Consider the following 18,056-nt stretch of genomic DNA (forward strand, 5'->3'; position numbering starts at 1 on the left):
TAAAGGACTCTTTTTGTTCGTTTCTTGTTGTTGTTCTTGTGAACTGGACACACCATGTGACTGAGACCTAGTCTCTGAACTTCTGCCTGATAAACGTGGATTTATCAATTCTTTCAGGTTAACCAGCATTGAAGGGGTCTGGTTTAAGTTTTTAAGAATGAATTTTCTAGCTGCCTATTTTCCCCAGTAACAATCTTTAAATCCCAACAGAAAACATTTTCTTTTCATTTGTTTTTCCAACTTCAGACTAACTTTAATTTACTGCCATTTTTCCTCCCCCCACATGGAGGTAGTTTGTAATCAGTTCCCTTATTTTGTTGTCTGTCTGTTTGTTAGTAGTCAAGTGTCCACACTTTTGAAGATATAATTTTCCAATTTTGCATGGTTTATTACCCACAATCTTTGGGGTGAATCATGTTCAAACTTCACAGCAATATAGGCCTTGGGGGACCTGAGGACCTAACTATGCTAAACATTTTACCATGACCTCTTCAGCAGCTGGAAACTTATATCAGGCAAGAATGGGACCAAATTCCAACATCAAACCTCTAGGATCTCATAATCTAGATGTGCAGAAACAGTTTTGGAAAGAAGAGGAAATGCTACATCGCAGAAAACATTTCCCCGTCCCAACTATTTTTTTCCCTGTAGCAAGCATCAAATTTGAAATGAGCTCACTTTGTGCATAAAATTGCAAAATTTCACTGTTTAAACATTTGTCGTGTTATATACTTTCCTTTTTCAATAAGATGCTGGCTCATGTGATTTGAAAATCTTTTATTTTTCATTTTGTTCAAATTTAAAGAATGTCCCGGTTTTTGTGGAATTTGTGTTGAATGCTGCACTTTGGTCAATGCCGGTCGTGTTTAACACCTCAAGACCAGCTCCCGATCATCAATCGCTCGTGAGGGTCTCACCACAGCCGCTCACACTGCTCACGCGCAAACACGTAAACGCCGTGAAAAAGACGGAGCAGCACGGCTGTGCAGCGTGTGATCTGGACACAAGCGATGGAGGCACAACTTGTAGAACTTTGGAAAGCTCATCCGAGCCTTTTCGATGTGGCATCACAAAATTATCACGACCACAACAACCGTGAAAATAGTTGGATTTACACTGCTGCTCAATCACAGCTGCCTGATCAATGTTTTTCATTAGCAGTTTAGCAAAGTTGATGGTGGTGTGTCTGTGTGAGTGAAAGACAGAGAGGGAGAGCGAGCGACAGATTTTCTGTTATAACCTTAATTTTATGGACGCACAGGGTGAGCTCTCAGGTCGCATCAGAGCATCGGGCCGTATAGTGTGAGACCTGCACCGTGACCTACCAACTTCTAACCCCTGTGAGTCAATCGTGCAGTTTGAGCAGGAGCTGAATCGCGCGACTGAAAAAAATCGCAGTGTCTGCCCAGCTTTAGGTGTACTGTCGTCCGAGACTTGCACCGCAGTGTCGGCGTTTGTTTCCCTGTTGGCCATGCTTCTTGTTGTGGTCATCTGTTGTCTTCCGGTATTTTCTCCGCAAGCGACCTTTCCTCGACCAATGAGATGAGCGGTAATCTGAATTGTCATACTCGAATTGTCATAAGTGTGCTGTCAGGTCATTGGTCACAAAGCAGGAGAGGGGCTGGGAATTATGTTTTCAAACAAAGCGTTAATTCCATTAAAAGTTATAGACTACTTTTGATTCTCACTGTATTACGGGACAAAGTGCGTCCCTTATTAGCTCAATACGGGACGTGTACTTTTGTTTCTAAATACGGGACGATTCCGTTTTTTAAGGGACGGTTGGCAACCCTACATATCGGTCACATATTTGTCAGTAGTTTGTACTGTGAGCAGACAGGCGGTGCAGGCTTAGTCAAATATGATGGGCGAATTTTTAATTAAGTTTTCTCCATTGTTTTCCTTGGTCTGACTGTGGAGTTTGTTTTGAAATTCATGACAGGAAGTACTTCTATTTAGCTAAACGGAAGCTAAACGGAAAAACAGAGTAGCCCCCACTTCTTGCGTGATTCTGGCTTCACAGCAGGAGCTCAAACAACTTTGCAAGATTTGAGTAGCGCAGAAATTTGGGAGAAGCGTCCCACAGAGCGACAGTACAGCCTGCGCTCCGGATCACCGTCTGTCATTCAGCAGGTGAGTAACACTTCCGTCTGTCTGCAGGAGCAAGTGTGCTGAATACTCGAACTCTGTTCATTTATCTGCAGGTTAGAAGTAAAACTCAAAGGCAAAAGTTATTTGCTACTAAAACTCCTCTGTTAGAGGATGGAGACCAGTAACAACAACAACAACAATAAATAACAATAATACATTTATAGCAGTTTGGATAAAGCCACACATTAAAGATAAATGTTCCCGCATGCAGACACACAGTCCTGAACACTGACTGAGAAAAGGACGGTGCTCTGACAACAACAACCTGACGTGATGCGTGATGTAGTGTGATGTTGCGTGCTCGCCGTGTGGAAACTACAGTATGGAGAAGATGGGTGACAACATGCGCATGGAATAGAATAGAATAGAATAGACCTTTGTTGTCATTGAACATGTGCCAGCGAAATTGTAGAAATGCTTCACCAACGTGTTCTTACCCTGTTGATCTTTGCAGGTTACTTGGATAAGAAAAAACAATATTGATCATTTTTAGAATAAAGATTTCGATATTTCTAAGGCGTGGCAGATGTTTTTAAAACGATTGCATAATTGGCACTTAAGCTGTGAGCGCAGTGCCAAAACTCTCTGTCCTAAATCACTCGGTGCGCAGGGTGAGGAAGTGAGGTGTGACGAGCGCACACAGCAAGCCACGTCTGGCTGAAGAATCTGTAACGAATACAAGTGAAATGTCCTATGAATGAATCCGTGTTAGTGCGTTAGATTAATCTCCATGTGATAATGTGCGACATAGTAACTGGAACTCTCTCATCTGATGGCAAATGATGTTAGGTCTGCTTTCACACACATTTAGCCTATAAAATCAAATGCATGTTATTTTAAGATAAGATACCTTTATTAATCCCACGGGTGGGAATTTTTGTTAATATTTAAATATTATATGTAAATGTCCTAATTACTTATTTAACTGCTTTGATCTAGTGGAATGTCTTCCTTCCTCCTTGTTTAGGATTTCTGTGACTGCAGTAAAATTCCCTCCATCCATCACTTACCCCACGAGACCTGAGGTAAAAATTAATTTATGATAATCACACAATTCTCACTAATTGAACTGAATGCCAATATGCATTTATAATGAACATTTACATGATCTGCACAACTTTGTTTATTATGTTGTTGTTTTCATGAATGACCGGAGGGTCTGTCCCAGTGAATCATGGGACAGCATTTTCTCCTCTCTATTAAGAAAATATGGCCCAGTGTATGCTGTTCCAACAGAGCTGATATAGGAAGCACCAAAGCTCCTTTCCTCAGTATTTGGGGAATTGGAGCATCTCTTATTATGGCGACTACACTACCTCTGGTCATCACTCTAATTTAGGAACATTTCTAATCAAAGTGGATCATTGGGACTCGTGGCGTTACTGTCACGGCTGGCGGGGTGAGCCGTGTGGTGTAGGAGGAAAAGGACCCAAAATGCAGGCAGTTGACTGGTGATGAGAGTGATGTTTTATTTACAGAAGTGGAGCAACTTGAACAGGCAGTGAGAAAAGACGAATGACTGAAAAAAACCTAGACTGGGGAAAACTTAATGACAAACCTAAGCGTGGAACGGGGAGCGGAGACTGCAGAGCGCCGTCTTTACACCAACAAACACAGACGATCCGACGATGAACAGAAGCCAACACACACTATAAATACACACTAGGTAATGAGGAGATGACACGCAGGGGTGGACACAGCTGACACTAATGGACATGATGAGAGGCAGACCTACAAAGTAAAACCGGAAACACACAGACTGTTTTACAACAAAACGCAGGGACCTGAACGGAGCACAGAGGGGAGACACAGGTAGGGATAATAAACACGACAACCAACCCAAAGAATTAATACCAAACACAAGATGAACCCAAAAAGAAACACAAAACGCTGGGTCAACGACCCAGGATCATGACAGTTACACTCCTTCCTGCATATACACTTCCACATCCACATTACATGTGAATTATAATCAAAATAACAGGTGGAAGATTAAAAACAAATGAACATACAAATATGAGTTTTAAACAGTTCTGTTAAACAAACCACTGATTCATTCGACCGAATCGACTGATTTTTGAAATAAGCTGCAGTTATAAGGTGCCAGTGTTTAGAGTTAATCAAGACCAGGACAAATTAAAGTTTAGTGGAACTAAGAGATCCAAATGACTGGAAACCATTAAATGTTTCATTTTTGCAACGTTTCAGATTAAATACATACGATTGGGAAAAGCTTTGATATGTGAGATTCAAATGCTTGTCAAAAGTAATACCAAGGTTTTTATCAGATGATTTGATATTGCTGATGTAAGGGCTCTCCTCAGAGAAGCTGCCAGACCCAAACAGTGTCAGTTTGAGACATCCAGTTAGTTAATGGCAGTGAAAGATTGCCTGAGGTAGCTGTTGAGGTTGTTTGTCTTACAGCTGTGTATCATCTGCAATGACAGAAGATGCTTTTGAAGCTGTTTAGTAGGATAGGATATGTAATGAAAATAGAATTGGTCCAAGGATGGAGCCCTGAGGGACTTCATTTAAATTTATACGTACATTTCAGAATTCGTATTATTACAAATATGTCTCTCGGTGAAGTCTGATGAGAACCATTTGAGAACGTTGTCACAGATACCAACACAGTTCATCAATCAGAATGGCATGATCAATGGTGTCACCTGCTGCAGGTCAAGTGGGAATGAAATCAAATATTTCCCAAGTGCATAAGAATGTCATTAGTAATTGTTAGTAATGCTGTTTTCAGTTTTGTCAATAATCAAAAGTGATTTCATACTTTCTACCTTCAGTGTTAGGCAGAGGCGGAGCCAGACATTTGAAATACCCGGGGCTTAGCCCTAAAGGGTATGCATTTTTTTTCTTTCTTTTTTTTTTGAGGGGGTTAGAAATGACTGAAAGATTAATAGGCTCTGTTTTGAGTTTTGTTCAAAAAAGAATGACTTCATATAGGGAAAAATATATATCACATATGCAGGACACCTTAAACTAGTTTTTTAATTAAGCAGCGAGGCAGAACAAAGTCAGGGCTGCATCAAGACACGAGGACTAAACCCCAAGTCAACCGGACCCAGAACTGATCCAGAACTAAAACAGGACTACAACAGTTTAAAATCAGGACTACTGAGGACTTAACCAAGACAGAACCAGAATCAGAACTAGATGATAGCAGGACTAAAAATCATCATAGACCTGCACTACACTTATTTTTTTTAATTGTACCAAAGTCCACTATTTAGATTCAGAAAAGTTTATATAATTATTTAGCCTTGTTGTGCAAACAAGCCTGCAAAACTTAATAAATATATAACTTGAAAAATAACAAACCTAAAAAGAAACACAAGATACATGAGTACCTATGATGCAGTGATACTTTTGGTAAACAACCATTTGACTAACATGTGTGTCTCACCTGCTCTTGTTCCATCTCTGTTCTGTCCTCATTCCCCATCTCCCTCTCTGCTCCTCTCTCTCCCTCTCTGCTCCTCTCTCTCCCTCTCTGTTCCTCTCTCTCTCTCTCTGTTCCTCTCTCTCCCTCTCTGCTCCTCTCTCTCTCTCTCTGTTCCTCTCTCTCTCTCTCTGTTCCTCTCTCTCCCTCTCTGTTCCTCTCTGTTCCTCCCTCTCTGTTCCTCCCTCTCTGTTCCTCCCTCTCTGTTCCTCCCTCTCTGTTCCTCCCTCTCTGTTCCTCTCTCTCCCTCTCTGTTCCTCTCTCTCTGTTCCTCTCTCTCCCTCTCTGTTCCTCTCTCTCCCTCTCTGCTCCTCTCTCTCCCTCTCTGTTCCTCCCTCTCTGTTCCTCTCTCTCTCTCTCTCTCTCTCTCTCCCTCTCTGCTCCTCTCTCTCCCTCTCTGTTCCTCTCTCTCCCTCTCTGCTCCTCTCTCTCCCTCTCTGTTCCTCTCTCTCCCTCTCTGCTCCTCTCTCTCCCTCTCTGTTCCTCTCTCTCCCTCTCTGCTCCTCTCTCTCCCTCTCTGCTCCTCGCTCTCCCTCTCTGTTCCTCTCTCCCTCTCTGTTCCTCCCTCTCTGTTCCTCTCTCTCTGCTCCTCTCTCTCCCTCTCTGCTCCTCTCTCTCCCTCTCTGCTCCTCTCTCTCTCTCTCTCGCTCTCTCTCTCTCTCTCTCCTCTCTCCCCCTCTCTGTTCCTCTCTCTCCCTCTCTGTTCCTCTCTCTCTCTCTCTCTCTCTCTCTCTCTCTCTCTATTCCTCTCTCTCCCTCTCTGCTCCTCTCTCTCTCTCCCTCTCTGTTCCTCTCTCTCCCTCTCTGTTCCTCTCTCTCCCTCTCTCTCTCTCCCTCTCTGTTCCTCTCTCTCCCTCTCTCTCTCTCCCTCTCTGTTCCTCTCTCTCCCTCTCTGCTCCTCTCTCTCTCTCTCTCTCCCTCTCTGTTCCTCTCTCTCCCTCTCTGTTCCTCTCTCTCTCTCTCTCTCTCTCTCTCTGTTCCTCTCTCTCTCTCTCTCTCTCTCTCTCCCTCTCTGTTCCTCTCTCTCCCTCTCTGCTCCTCTCTCTCCCTCTCTGTTCCTCTCTCTCCCTCTCTGTTCCTCTCTCTGTGTTCCCCTCTCTCTCTCTTTGTGCTGACAATCATCAAATATACAGTTGAAACCAGATATTTACTCTTCAGATAAAAACACTTTTTTAATTGTAACATCAAATCAGACTAAATGTTTATTTTTTTTTTAGATTGATAAATATAAAAACATATTCGTTAACTTTCTATCTGTATTTCTTAATTGCAAATGTATTCAAACTGAGCCACACTTATGGAGCTCCACAGTTCTGTTCCTGGTGTTTTGGTTGACATCTCTTTATTTTCCCATGTCAAAGAAACAGGCTCTGTGTTTTGCCTTATATGCATCCACAGCTGTGCCACCAATTTACTCACATGGACTCTACTAACCTATCAGAAGCTTCTGCAGCTCAGAATGGAATCAATAAACTTAGTGTATATGTACTCCTACATTTGATCAAAGTGATAAAAAATGGACAGCTCTGTCTCTTTATTCTGACATTTAACTAATTCAAAAGATATTTCAATATTTATCTAAAACAAAAAGTTTACTCTAAATTGATGTTGTACAGTAAAAATGTTTTAGGTTTTCTCCCTAAAGTGTATGTAAATATCTGGTTACAAATGTGAATATCCTGCTGTGTACTAAAGTTCCTCTTGTTTTGCATAGAAATATACCAAACAACACACAAAGCATAATATATAAAATACTACCAGAGTTTTTTCTTTGAAAGAAGCTCCTTATGTCCATTCTTGTATATCAGTGCATTACTGAAACCGATTTAGCCGTGGAGGGTAACGACTGAAAATATGAAATAAACACACATGTAAGCTAAGACTCTCTAAAGAAACAGCATTGTTGTTGTTCGGCTTTTCATTTCGCCATTTGTTGATTCACTTGAAGAGCGAGTAACGTAAAATGGGTCAAGTGATCAGTTTGATATCAATCTTTCGTGATGCACCGTCATATTTACATTATTTGTACGGTACGAATGATTTGCTTTGGTACCTGTGTTCCAGATCTACTGGCGTTTAGATCAACTGGCGTTGGTCGAACAGATGTGTGGCAGTCTTGCGTTTCAGGAGCTGCTACCGACAAACCAGCAAAAAAACGGCAAATGTGTCATCTGTGACACTTGTGAGGTTGTCTCAAACTTACTCCGTCAGTCTTGATGCTGTTGAACAACAAAATGTATAAAAATGTGGCGAGTTTACCTGGTGATATCCTCATGCGCAACGCGATCACGAAAACAGCAAACAAGTAATACCACGCCGATGTTGTTCACAGGACAGCAAGAGTAAACAATCGGGAGACTGCTGTCGTCGTTATCGTTCCCCTCGCACGGTTTGTTTCTCCGAATTCAGCGTTTTTGCTTCACAACTACAGCGAGCAGTTTACTTTGTGCACTAACATGGAGTCGAGTCAACCAGCGCCACCTCTGGCCAAGTGCCACAGCCTACAGCCAGATCAACTTGTGACACGCATCTGCAGCACGTTTGAATTCGTTTCATGCACATTTGTACCTTTCAACCGTGTCTGTTTGTGCGTCATGCAAATAAACCTTTGAAATGAATGAAATGACACTAATATTTCATATATTCCTTATTGGCCTACATTTGTACAAAATTCCAAATTATATACACAAAGTCATAGAAATCACCACTCCAATTGGTCATCATGATTTTGATATTCTCTTTTTCCATAACAATGAAATATGCCTTGGACAAATATGACACATCAATATTTCATTAGTGTTGTCACATCACATCCTGTAAGCATCGTTTGTCTGTGTCCTTTCTCTGGAAATGATATTTCCAGCCAATATAGGCAATCCATCAACATGGCTGGAGAGTTGGTAGTTATATACAGTCTGTATAAGTGTGGTTAATCCAATGAAGATTTGTAAGCAGACGGCAGTTACTTTGAATTCACAGCAGTTACACAGTGATTAGTAATAAACAGAGCCAGTGAGAGTGAGTGGATTTAAGAAAGTCAGTGACTCAGGTGTGTCGCTTGGTTTGTCATCTGTTTGTGAGACTGGAGGAGACGTAGAAATCCTTTGTTTTAAATCTTAGTTAGGAAGGTTCCTGTTTGAAAACAAGCACTTTTTGTGAGAAATGCAAGAAGTACATCTGCAGAAAGCACACAGTTACATTCTGTCCATCATGTGGACAAAATAGAAAATGTTGAGCATTGAAAAACTGAGAACGTTGGGCAAGTTCAAAATACGTGTTTGTAAGAACGAAAAACCAAATTGTTCCTAAAATAGTTATGGAAAGTCTAACTGTTGTATGTCTGTGTTCTACATGTTTATCTAATGGAAAATAAAGTTGCTATTGTTTTATTGCAGTTTATTGCAGTTTCTTGACAATTCTGAGTGAATTTACACAGTACGGGTCAAAATGACCCGCAACAAAATCAATGTCACTTTTTTGTTTTTCAACTTAATACAAGGGTTAATTTCCAAAACTTCCATATGATCTTCAATTTGTAGCAGATCCACTATCACACAGCAGCTGGAGCAGTTTCAAATGGAGGTCAGTCCACTACTACCATAGGCCACTACTAGATTAACTTGTGACACATCTGCACCTGCTGCTATGATCACATTGAGTAGAGGCTGAGTGGCTGCACTTACCCCTGGTACATCCAAATCTACCCACAAACATGTTGAAAGATGCAATGCCAGCAATGTGGATTGTCAACACTGAAAACAATCAGTAAGCAAAGACAACAGGGATCATTTGTTTCTGTTTATTTAGCATGCACAACATTTGTAGTCGCCTTCTGCACAGGGGAAGTCCACACACACTGTGTGGTACCACTTTCCACAGAAGGTGCATTCAATCTGCAAGACTGAATGAGATTGTCAGAGTCATTGTCTGACTGTTTATTACTAATCACTGTGTAACTGCTGTACATTCACAGTAACTGCCATCTCCTTACAAATGTTTATTAGATTAACCACACTTATACAAACTGTATATAACAACCAACTCTAACATGTTTGTTCGCAGAGAAAAGACACAGACAGACTGCGCTAACGACATGTGATGTTACAACACTAGTGAAATATTAGTGTCATTTCATTCATTTCAAAGGTTTATTTGCATGACGCACAAACAGACACAATTGAAAGGTACAAATGTGCATGACACGAATTCAAACGTGGTGCAGATGTGTGTCACAAGTTGATCTGGCTGTAGGCTGTGGCACTTGGCCAGAGGTGGCGCTGGTTGACTCGAGTCCATGCACAAAGTAAACTGCTCGCTGTAGTTGTGAAGCAAAAACGCTGAATTCGGAGAAATAAACCGTGGGGGGGAACGATAACGACGACAACAGTCTCCCGATCGTGTACTCTTGCTGTCCTGTGAACAACATCGGTGTGGTGTTACTTGTTTGCTGTTTTCGCGATCGCGTCGCGCATGAGGATATCACCAGGTAAACTCGCCACATTTTTATACATTTTGTTGTTCAACAGCATCAAGACTGACGGAGTGTGTTTGAGACAACCTCACAAGTGTCACAGATGACACATTTGCCGTTTTTTTTTTTTTGCTGGTTTGTCGGTAGCAGCTCCTGAAACGCAAGACTGCCACACATCTGTTCGACCAACGCCAGTTGATCTAAACGCCAGTAGATCTGGAACACCTGCTCAAACTTCAGCTCTCCTCTGTCTGCCTGGCTGCGTTTCTCCAACAGCGCACTCGCAGGCAGCAGCTGCCCCGCCCCGCTTAGTGTCTGAGCTCGGATCATACCAATATTAGGGGGGATTTACGCACAGTTGTAAATTCCCACAGTGTGCACTATGTGCTTTGAATATTGTGTGTAGTTTTTGTTTTATACAGTTGTCAGCCAGGCATCTAACTATGAAAAAATTACACTCCAAAAGACCCCGGGCTTCTGACAAAACAACCCGGGCTTAAGCCCAGTAAGCCACCCCCCGCTCCACCACTGGTGTTAGGAATGTTCATTTTACTCTTCACAGCCGTCACCACAGTGGCCGCAGTTGGAGTCTGACTGCTCATTACTGATTTTGTTACCTGTTCAAGATTAGGCTGTGGCTGCTTTAAGTGTGGGGACACAATTTCCACCATGGTTTCTAAGCACTGATCCAGACAGTTCAAGTTTCCCGTGTTTCTAAAATTAAGGGACTAAGCGTGTAAATGTAAAAAAGTAATAAAAATATAATGTAAAGCAGTAAAAGGAGTTAGTAGCTTTTTCTCAGCTTTCTTGCCAGCCCGTTCTCACTCCCGAGGCGTAACATGCCGACGTTTTGTCACGTCCCACGGCGTTTCTGAGGAACGTGAAAGGAGACCTTCAGCGTTCTTGTGGTACGCGGAGGGTTATGAAAACCAGTGCAATGACACTCCCGCGGTAGTAGACGTTCCAGCCCTGTATTCCAGCCCTAAACATGACCTTATCCCCGACCTTAACCAGGACTTAAAACGTTAAATAGCGTGTTTTTAAGCGATTTGAAGAAAAAGAGCGAACATATGTAGATTGAGTCCAGACGGTTCTCATATTTCCTCATTTTTCCGAGGTCGTCATTTAGGAACGTGGTGGGTAGCCGAAAACGTAATATGTTGACGATGTGTCACCTAGCGTAAAATGTTCCGCTTTGGGAGTGAGAACGTGTTGCTAATGCTGCCTGTAACAGTCTTCATTGTCAACCTTTCACTCGACTGTGTGCTGGAATCATAACCAGTTTGTATTATTCATGATTAAAAGCACTAGAAGAAGACACGAGTACAGTCCTTGGTTAATGACTTCACCACGGTTTGTGAAATGCTTGTGAAAATGTTACTGTAGCGTCAAAGCTATGGTCAACTATGGTCAGTTAAATTATATTCATTGGTAACTGACAGCAACTGACGGAGGCTTCAGAGTCATTGGTGGGAAACTCCAGAATACTACTGGCTGTAATACAGGTACCTGTCAGTGTATCTTTACACTACAATTACATGTGGTTTGATTTTTCTTCCAGTGTTTCTGTTCTGACAGCATGAAGTGCACGTGGCCACTTTCCTCTCTGTTGCTGCTGCTCTTAGAGGTGAACAGTGCTTCTCTGCAGGAGACCAACAGGCCTAATTTTGTCCTGATAATGGTGGATGACCTAGGAATTGGAGACCTCGGCTGTTATGGCAATAACTCACTGAGGTAAGAACATGTTGCTTCTCACTGACGCTGGTGAAGCTTAAGTGTAATTTGGCTACTGGTTCTTAGAGACGTGATTGGCAGAAATGGGGGGAACTTGTAATTCTTCAAGCTGCTACTCCCAGAACTCTTTCATTTGACCTCCTGTTATTGTAGGCCGTTTTGTTCCCATACTGGAGTGAATATCTTTGATTGTGGCTCTGTTGATTGTTCACTGTTCAACTGTTCACAGTTGTCTGGGGGGGGGGGTTAGACTACTGAATCTGTAGATAAACAGGACAGCAGGCTGCAGAGAGGGTAGAAGAGCACAAAATGTTCCTGTGATATTTTGGATATACACTACAGGAAGCCCAGTAGAAGAGAGAGGACTCATAAAAGACTGGCAAATACACTCAACAAAAATATAAACGCAACACCTTTGTTACTGCTCCCATTCCCCATGGGATGGACGTAGAGACCTAAAATTCATTCCAGATACACAATATAACCATCCCTCCCAAACAGTGGTCACAAATCAGTCCAAATGTGTGGTAGTGGGCACATCTGCTATATTGAGATAATCCATCCCACCTCACAGGTGTGCCACATCAGGATGCTGATCTGACATCATGAGTAGTGCACAGGTGTACCTCAGACTGCCCACAACAAAAGGCCACCCTGGAATGTGCAGTTTTTTGCGCTATTGGGGGTCTGGGGACCCAGAACCGGTCAGTATCTGGTGTGACCACCATTTGCCTCATGCAGTGCAACACATCGTCGCATGGAGTCTATCAGATTGTCAATTGTGGCCTGTGGAATGTTGGTCCACTCCACTTCAATGGCTGTGCGAGGTTGTTGGATATTCGTGGGAACTGGTACACGCTGTCGTATACGCCGGTCAAGCACATCCCGAACATGCTCAATGGGTGACATGTCCGGTGAGTATGCTGGCCATGCAAGAACTGGGACATTCTCAGCTGCCATCTGCCCTGAACAATGTGAACCATGATTCATCCGTGAAGCGCACACCTCTCCAACGTGCCAGACGCCATCGAATGTGAGCATTTGCCCACACAAGTCTGTTACGGCGACGAGCTGGAGTCAGGTCAAGACCCTGATGAGGACGACGGGCATGCAGTTGAGCGTCCCTGAGACGGTTTCTGACAGTTTGTGCAGAAATTGTTTGGTTGTGCAAACCAATTGTTCCAGCAGCTGTCTGGGTGGCTGGTCTCAGACGATCTTGGAGGTGAACCTGCTGGATGTGGAGGTCCTGGGCTGGTGTGGTTACACAAGGTCTGCGGTTGTGAGGCCGGTTGGATGTGCTGCCATATTCTCTGAAACGCCTGTGGAGACGGCTTATGGTTGAGAAATGAACATTCAATGCACGGGCGACAGATCTGGTTGACATTCCTGCAGTCAGCATGCCAATTGCACGCTCCCTCATTGCTTGTGGCATCTGTGGCATTTTGCTGTGAGACAAAACTGCACATTCCAGGGTGGCCTTTTGTTGTGGGCAGTCTGAGGTACACCTGTGCACTACTCATGATGTCAGATCAGCATCCTGATGTGGCACACCTGTGAGGTGGGATGGATTATCTCAATATAGCAGATGTGCCCACTACCACACATTTGGACTGATTTGTGACCACTGTTTGGGAGGGATGGTTATATTGTGTATCTGGAATGAATTCTAGGTCTCTACGTCCATCCCATGGGGAATGGGAGCAGTAACAAAGGTGTTGCGTTTATATTTTTGTTGAGTGTATAACCAGAAACTAACTAATTCAAAGAATATTCAAAAACACTGGACCCACAGACCCAGGACCATGACAGGAGATAGCCTCTCCCAGAAACTGTGCCAGTGGAAATATTATCATTTGGGATTACTTCACTGTATTGGATACTGTGCAAACAACATAAATTCAGCATTTATTGCTTTATTTAATGCTACATTTAGCATTTATTATACTAAAGTGACGCTACCCAAGAATATCCGCTAATATGAAGCCTATGTGAGCTAAGTACAAAAATCAAGGGAACTTTTTTAAAAGATATTTTTAGATCAATCTCAAACTACCTCTGACTCAATGTACTGCTCTAAAATTCTCCTTTGACTTAATTGGGGCCGACTAATTGAGAATAAAGATTTCTTTGTCTGTTCATTTGTTTCTTGTCCTGTTTCCTGTTGTGGCCTCTGTGTGAAGAGCTTTTCGTCGAGCTTGGTTTTACTCAAGGTCTCTTCCTGTCGAGTTCTGCCCATTGGGGAGTTTTGGCTTGTAGGGGCAATATTATTATAGATGACTGCTGTCGAGCAGTTATTATTGCATCCAAGTGCAATAATAAAAATACATACATACCATTTTATATTTGTTGAATGAGATTTTATTCCTGTGCTCTTGTTTCCATGCAGTAAGTTTTATTTGTCGAGGTTCTCTTTCTGATATTTCTTTCTCTATCTCGCTACAGTAAAGGTGAGTGGAATTTTAATAGAGCTTTAATTCTGCAAAGACGTCGGTGCTTTCAAATATTTACGTTCATCTCCAGTGTTTTTGAGTAGATTCAGAATGATCACAGCGGCGTGTCCCGGTTAGTTTTGTTTACTGATTTTTATCTAAGTCATAGTTTTTCTTTGATAAGACCTTTTTTATGAAACAGGGACACTGATTTTGTAAAATAACAGTAAAGTGGTGATTTGTGATTGATTGGAAAATTTGGGCATTAAGAACTGAGTAAGGGATTCTTGGGCAACAGCTGGAGATAAGTTGCTTTAACTTTATTTCAGGCATTGACAAGTCTGACATATTCTGCTTTGATGAGAAACCTGTTCTGTAATTGCTGATGATGTGATTTGCAGGACCCCCAATATTGACCAGCTGGCAAAGGAAGGGGTGAAGCTGACCCACCACATTGCTGCAGCCAGCCTCTGCACTCCCAGCAGGGCAGCATTTCTCACCGGACGATACCCAGTGCGATCAGGCCAGTTAAAAGCTGCACACAGAAACAAGCTTCCCTGACAGGAGCAGTGCTCAATGTTGGCCTGGTGGAGAAGTTTCCAGAATACAGGAGCGTTAAACACAGCCACCTTTAACAGAGGCCATTCATTTAGTGAATTATTTAAGATCGCTTTGAGCCCAATTACAATAAAACTGTCTATAAAACTCTTTATGCACATTGTTGTGAATTGAGTCATTTTTTTTATGCATGCTAAAGTCACACGTTTGTTTTTGTTTTTCTTTCTTTCCAGGTATCGCTGGTTATAGCAGACCAGGTGTCTTTTTATTTAATGCAGCATCTGGAGGTCTCCCCAGCCAGGAGATTACGTTTGCCAAGGTTGTCAAACAACAAGGCTACGAGACTGCTCTCATAGGTATGATGCATGAATCTTATGTGTCTTATTAGCAAAAACAACAAAAAGCTTGTCATTTCAGACCCTTACACATCTGTTAGGAATGAATATGAATATGTGGAAACGCTGAAAAAGCATTATGTCACCAAGAAACATGTTTAGAAGCTGACATTATAAGTGCTGTACTTTGGTGTGATTTGTCTGATGTAGAGTCTAAGCTGGTGACTCTGTGAACTTACCAGTGCAGTTGTTTTAGACACAGCGTGAAAGAAATGAGCAACGTATACCGTGGATAGCCATTTCATTGGCAGACTCCCAGTGTCATTGGGAGTCTAACCATTGGTACACTGGTCACACTGCAGTGCAGTCCTGGTTACCTTCGACTTAGTGATTTGGAAGAAGGTTTCTAACATCTGCAGTTTAGATTGTGTTGCTGATATGACTTAATGATAACAATTATGTTGCTGTATTTGTAGACAGGTCTTAGTACAGAGACTTGATTTTTCCATCCTTCCCTGTGAATCAGATTTTTGTGTATTATTAGTTTAAATTCTGTTTGTGTGTATAGAGCTTGAGATCGTGACAGTGTAACCGGTTTCTGCTTCATCCCGCTGCAACAGTTCGGCCCAAACAGACTCCTCAACTCTGCGTTGTGTAGTGTTTTTAAAAAGACAAGGAGTCTCTGATCGATCGTTGCCACTTTATTTCCTGAATGGAAACAACGGTGTATTATCAGTGCACAGGCTCGCCATACACCACTCCGCACAGCACACTACGGCAGAACATCTCATTAGCATTCCGCTTTAGCATACAGTTTCACACATTAATAAACAAATGAAAAGTACATAAAACTGATGTTAGACATGTGTCCACTAAGCACTTATTACACTCGGTGCTCGTCAGCTAATCAAACATGTTTTATGTGTCTGTACTACTTAGCTATATTGTGTGCGGAACAATACAACTCACCTCTCGTATGGCTACGGCAGATTACTGCAGCCAGCCTCACCTAACCAGCCACCTAACCAGCCACACCGAGAGGGGGGGGGGGCGCTGTTTCCCCATTACACTGACATTTGTGGCAAGTGGAATAATACCACATAAACACTGTTACATTCCCCCCTGCTGAATTCCACTTGCACACTCAAATAAACAAACACCACAAACAAAAAAACACCCTTAAAAAAAATCAGGTACACCACAGTCACCATAACACAAACAGAGGACAAAAACCCAATAATCCTCAAAAAAAAAGAACAAGATAAAAAAAAAAAATCCAATAGCTAATCCACAGCTATCAGCATGTGATAAATCTGTTCAGTAATACCAGGTCGTACAGTCACAAAGAAAATTCAGTCAGAGGACTATCCCCAAAGGAAGTAGAAGAAGAAGTTGGCCAAACCCCTTCCAAAAAAGAACAAAATATGCCAGTTACATATTTCATCACATCATAACTGTACGCCACTCCGACACAGAAAAATCAACGACAAATAATCAGTTTCAATTCTAAAGATCAAAGTCCCACTTCAACAACAATAGAATCAACTCACAGTTATCAACAATATTTAAACTTTAACAGGTCTCTGATGCATCATTTCAATCAACCTGGAAACAGGCTTAAGTAACCGTCCCACTCTCGATCTAGCACGGGTCCCCACCATCCTGCTAACATCAATCGGGTCTGCGTTGGGTGGAACAACTGTGGTTGAGACATGACCCTCAATCGTAGCTTCATTGTCCTGGTCACTGTCAGTAATGGCTGCCAACTCCGAAACAGAGGAGGCTACAACTGGGGCCACAGACATAAGCAGGTCAGAATGTTGACCACCAGAGGTGGCATCTACCTGCTCCTCAGTGTCAACAGGGGGAACACTGGTACAGGCAAGCTCTCGATCCACCATGCTGCCTTCTGGTTGAGTAACCCCTGTCATCAGCGAGTCGCTGGACACTGCAGACGGTAAGTCAGACACCCAAGCTCTTGTCCTGTATTCAGCCGTGCCCACTGATGAGTTGCAGACAGGTTCTCCGTCGCATCCAACCATCAGCAAGCCAGACTCAGAAAGCTCATCTCCATCATCCTGAACTGAAACACCACTGAGAGGGAGGAAGTTCACTGGCATTATCAGGTTGCGATGCATAACTTTCACTTGCCCTGTGGAATCATCCATCAGCTTAAAGGTGTGACTCTCATCATTTTTGTCAAACTGTATAGACAACACTCTCCCAGCGATCAGCAAGTTTTCTTTTGCCACGTCCCTTTTTGTTGGCCAAAAGGACGCGATCACCTATCGCTACTGGGGCTCCCCGCACTTTCCGGTTGTAGAGGTCCGTGTGACGCTTCAAATTTTTGCGAGCCACCTCCTGCGCCAAATCCATGGCCTCTTTGAGGTCCCTCCTCAATGTCTGGACATATCGATCATAGTTCATGATGTCTTGGTGCTCAATAACAGAGCCAAAGATCACATCAATCGGCAGTCTTGGCACTCTGCCAAACATCAGCAGAAATGGCGCATAGCCAGTTGTCTCATGGACTGTGCAGTTATAGGCAAATGTGAGAGCTTTCAGTGCCTCAGGCCACCTTTTCTTGGCTCTTGGGGGTAATGCACGAATCATGTTGCCCAAGATACGGTTCATCCTCTCGCAGGAGCTGTTTCCCATCGGATGGTATGGGGTCGTGTGAGACTTCTGGACACCTGCCACATTCAATAGCTCGGCAATGAGCACACTCTCAAAATTAGCTCCTTGATCCGAGTGAAGGCGTTTCGGAAAGCCGTAGATGCAGAAGTAGTTATGCCAGAGTTGGTGTGCCACCGCCTTAGCAGACTGATTGGGGCATAGAAAGGCCTGAGCCATCTTAGTAAAGTGGTCTGTGACCACAAGCACATCCACTGATTTGTTCGCCGAATCCTCCGCAGACCAAAAAT

At 42.9% G+C, this 18,056-nt stretch overlaps 1 protein-coding gene across 3 annotated transcripts in view; it reads left to right on the plus strand.

Moving 5' to 3' along the window:
• Positions 1 to 1,984: 1,984 nt before the first annotated feature.
• Positions 1,985 to 18,056, plus strand: part of LOC146563722 (steryl-sulfatase-like) — a 44,357-nt gene continuing 28,285 nt past the window's right edge. For all 3 annotated transcript variants that reach the window (XR_014894348.1, XM_085290978.1, XM_085290976.1), the window contains exons 1-5: positions 1,985 to 2,133; positions 3,119 to 3,176; positions 11,638 to 11,810; positions 14,641 to 14,762; positions 15,031 to 15,153. Coding sequence is in view for 2 of the 3 variants with exons in the window: in XM_085290978.1 (XP_085147104.1) it covers positions 11,656 to 11,810; positions 14,641 to 14,762; positions 15,031 to 15,153 (400 nt within the window). In the remaining variant the exon portion in view is untranslated. The remainder of the gene's footprint in view (positions 2,134 to 3,118; positions 3,177 to 11,637; positions 11,811 to 14,640; positions 14,763 to 15,030; positions 15,154 to 18,056) is intronic.

The sequence above is a fragment of the Mchenga conophoros genome, linkage group LG11, assembly GCF_057382185.1.
Source record: "Mchenga conophoros isolate Kocher_MC1m ecotype Shallow Benthic linkage group LG11, M_conophoros_male_GT1.1, whole genome shotgun sequence".
Classification (NCBI taxonomy): domain Eukaryota; kingdom Metazoa; phylum Chordata; class Actinopteri; order Cichliformes; family Cichlidae; genus Mchenga; species Mchenga conophoros.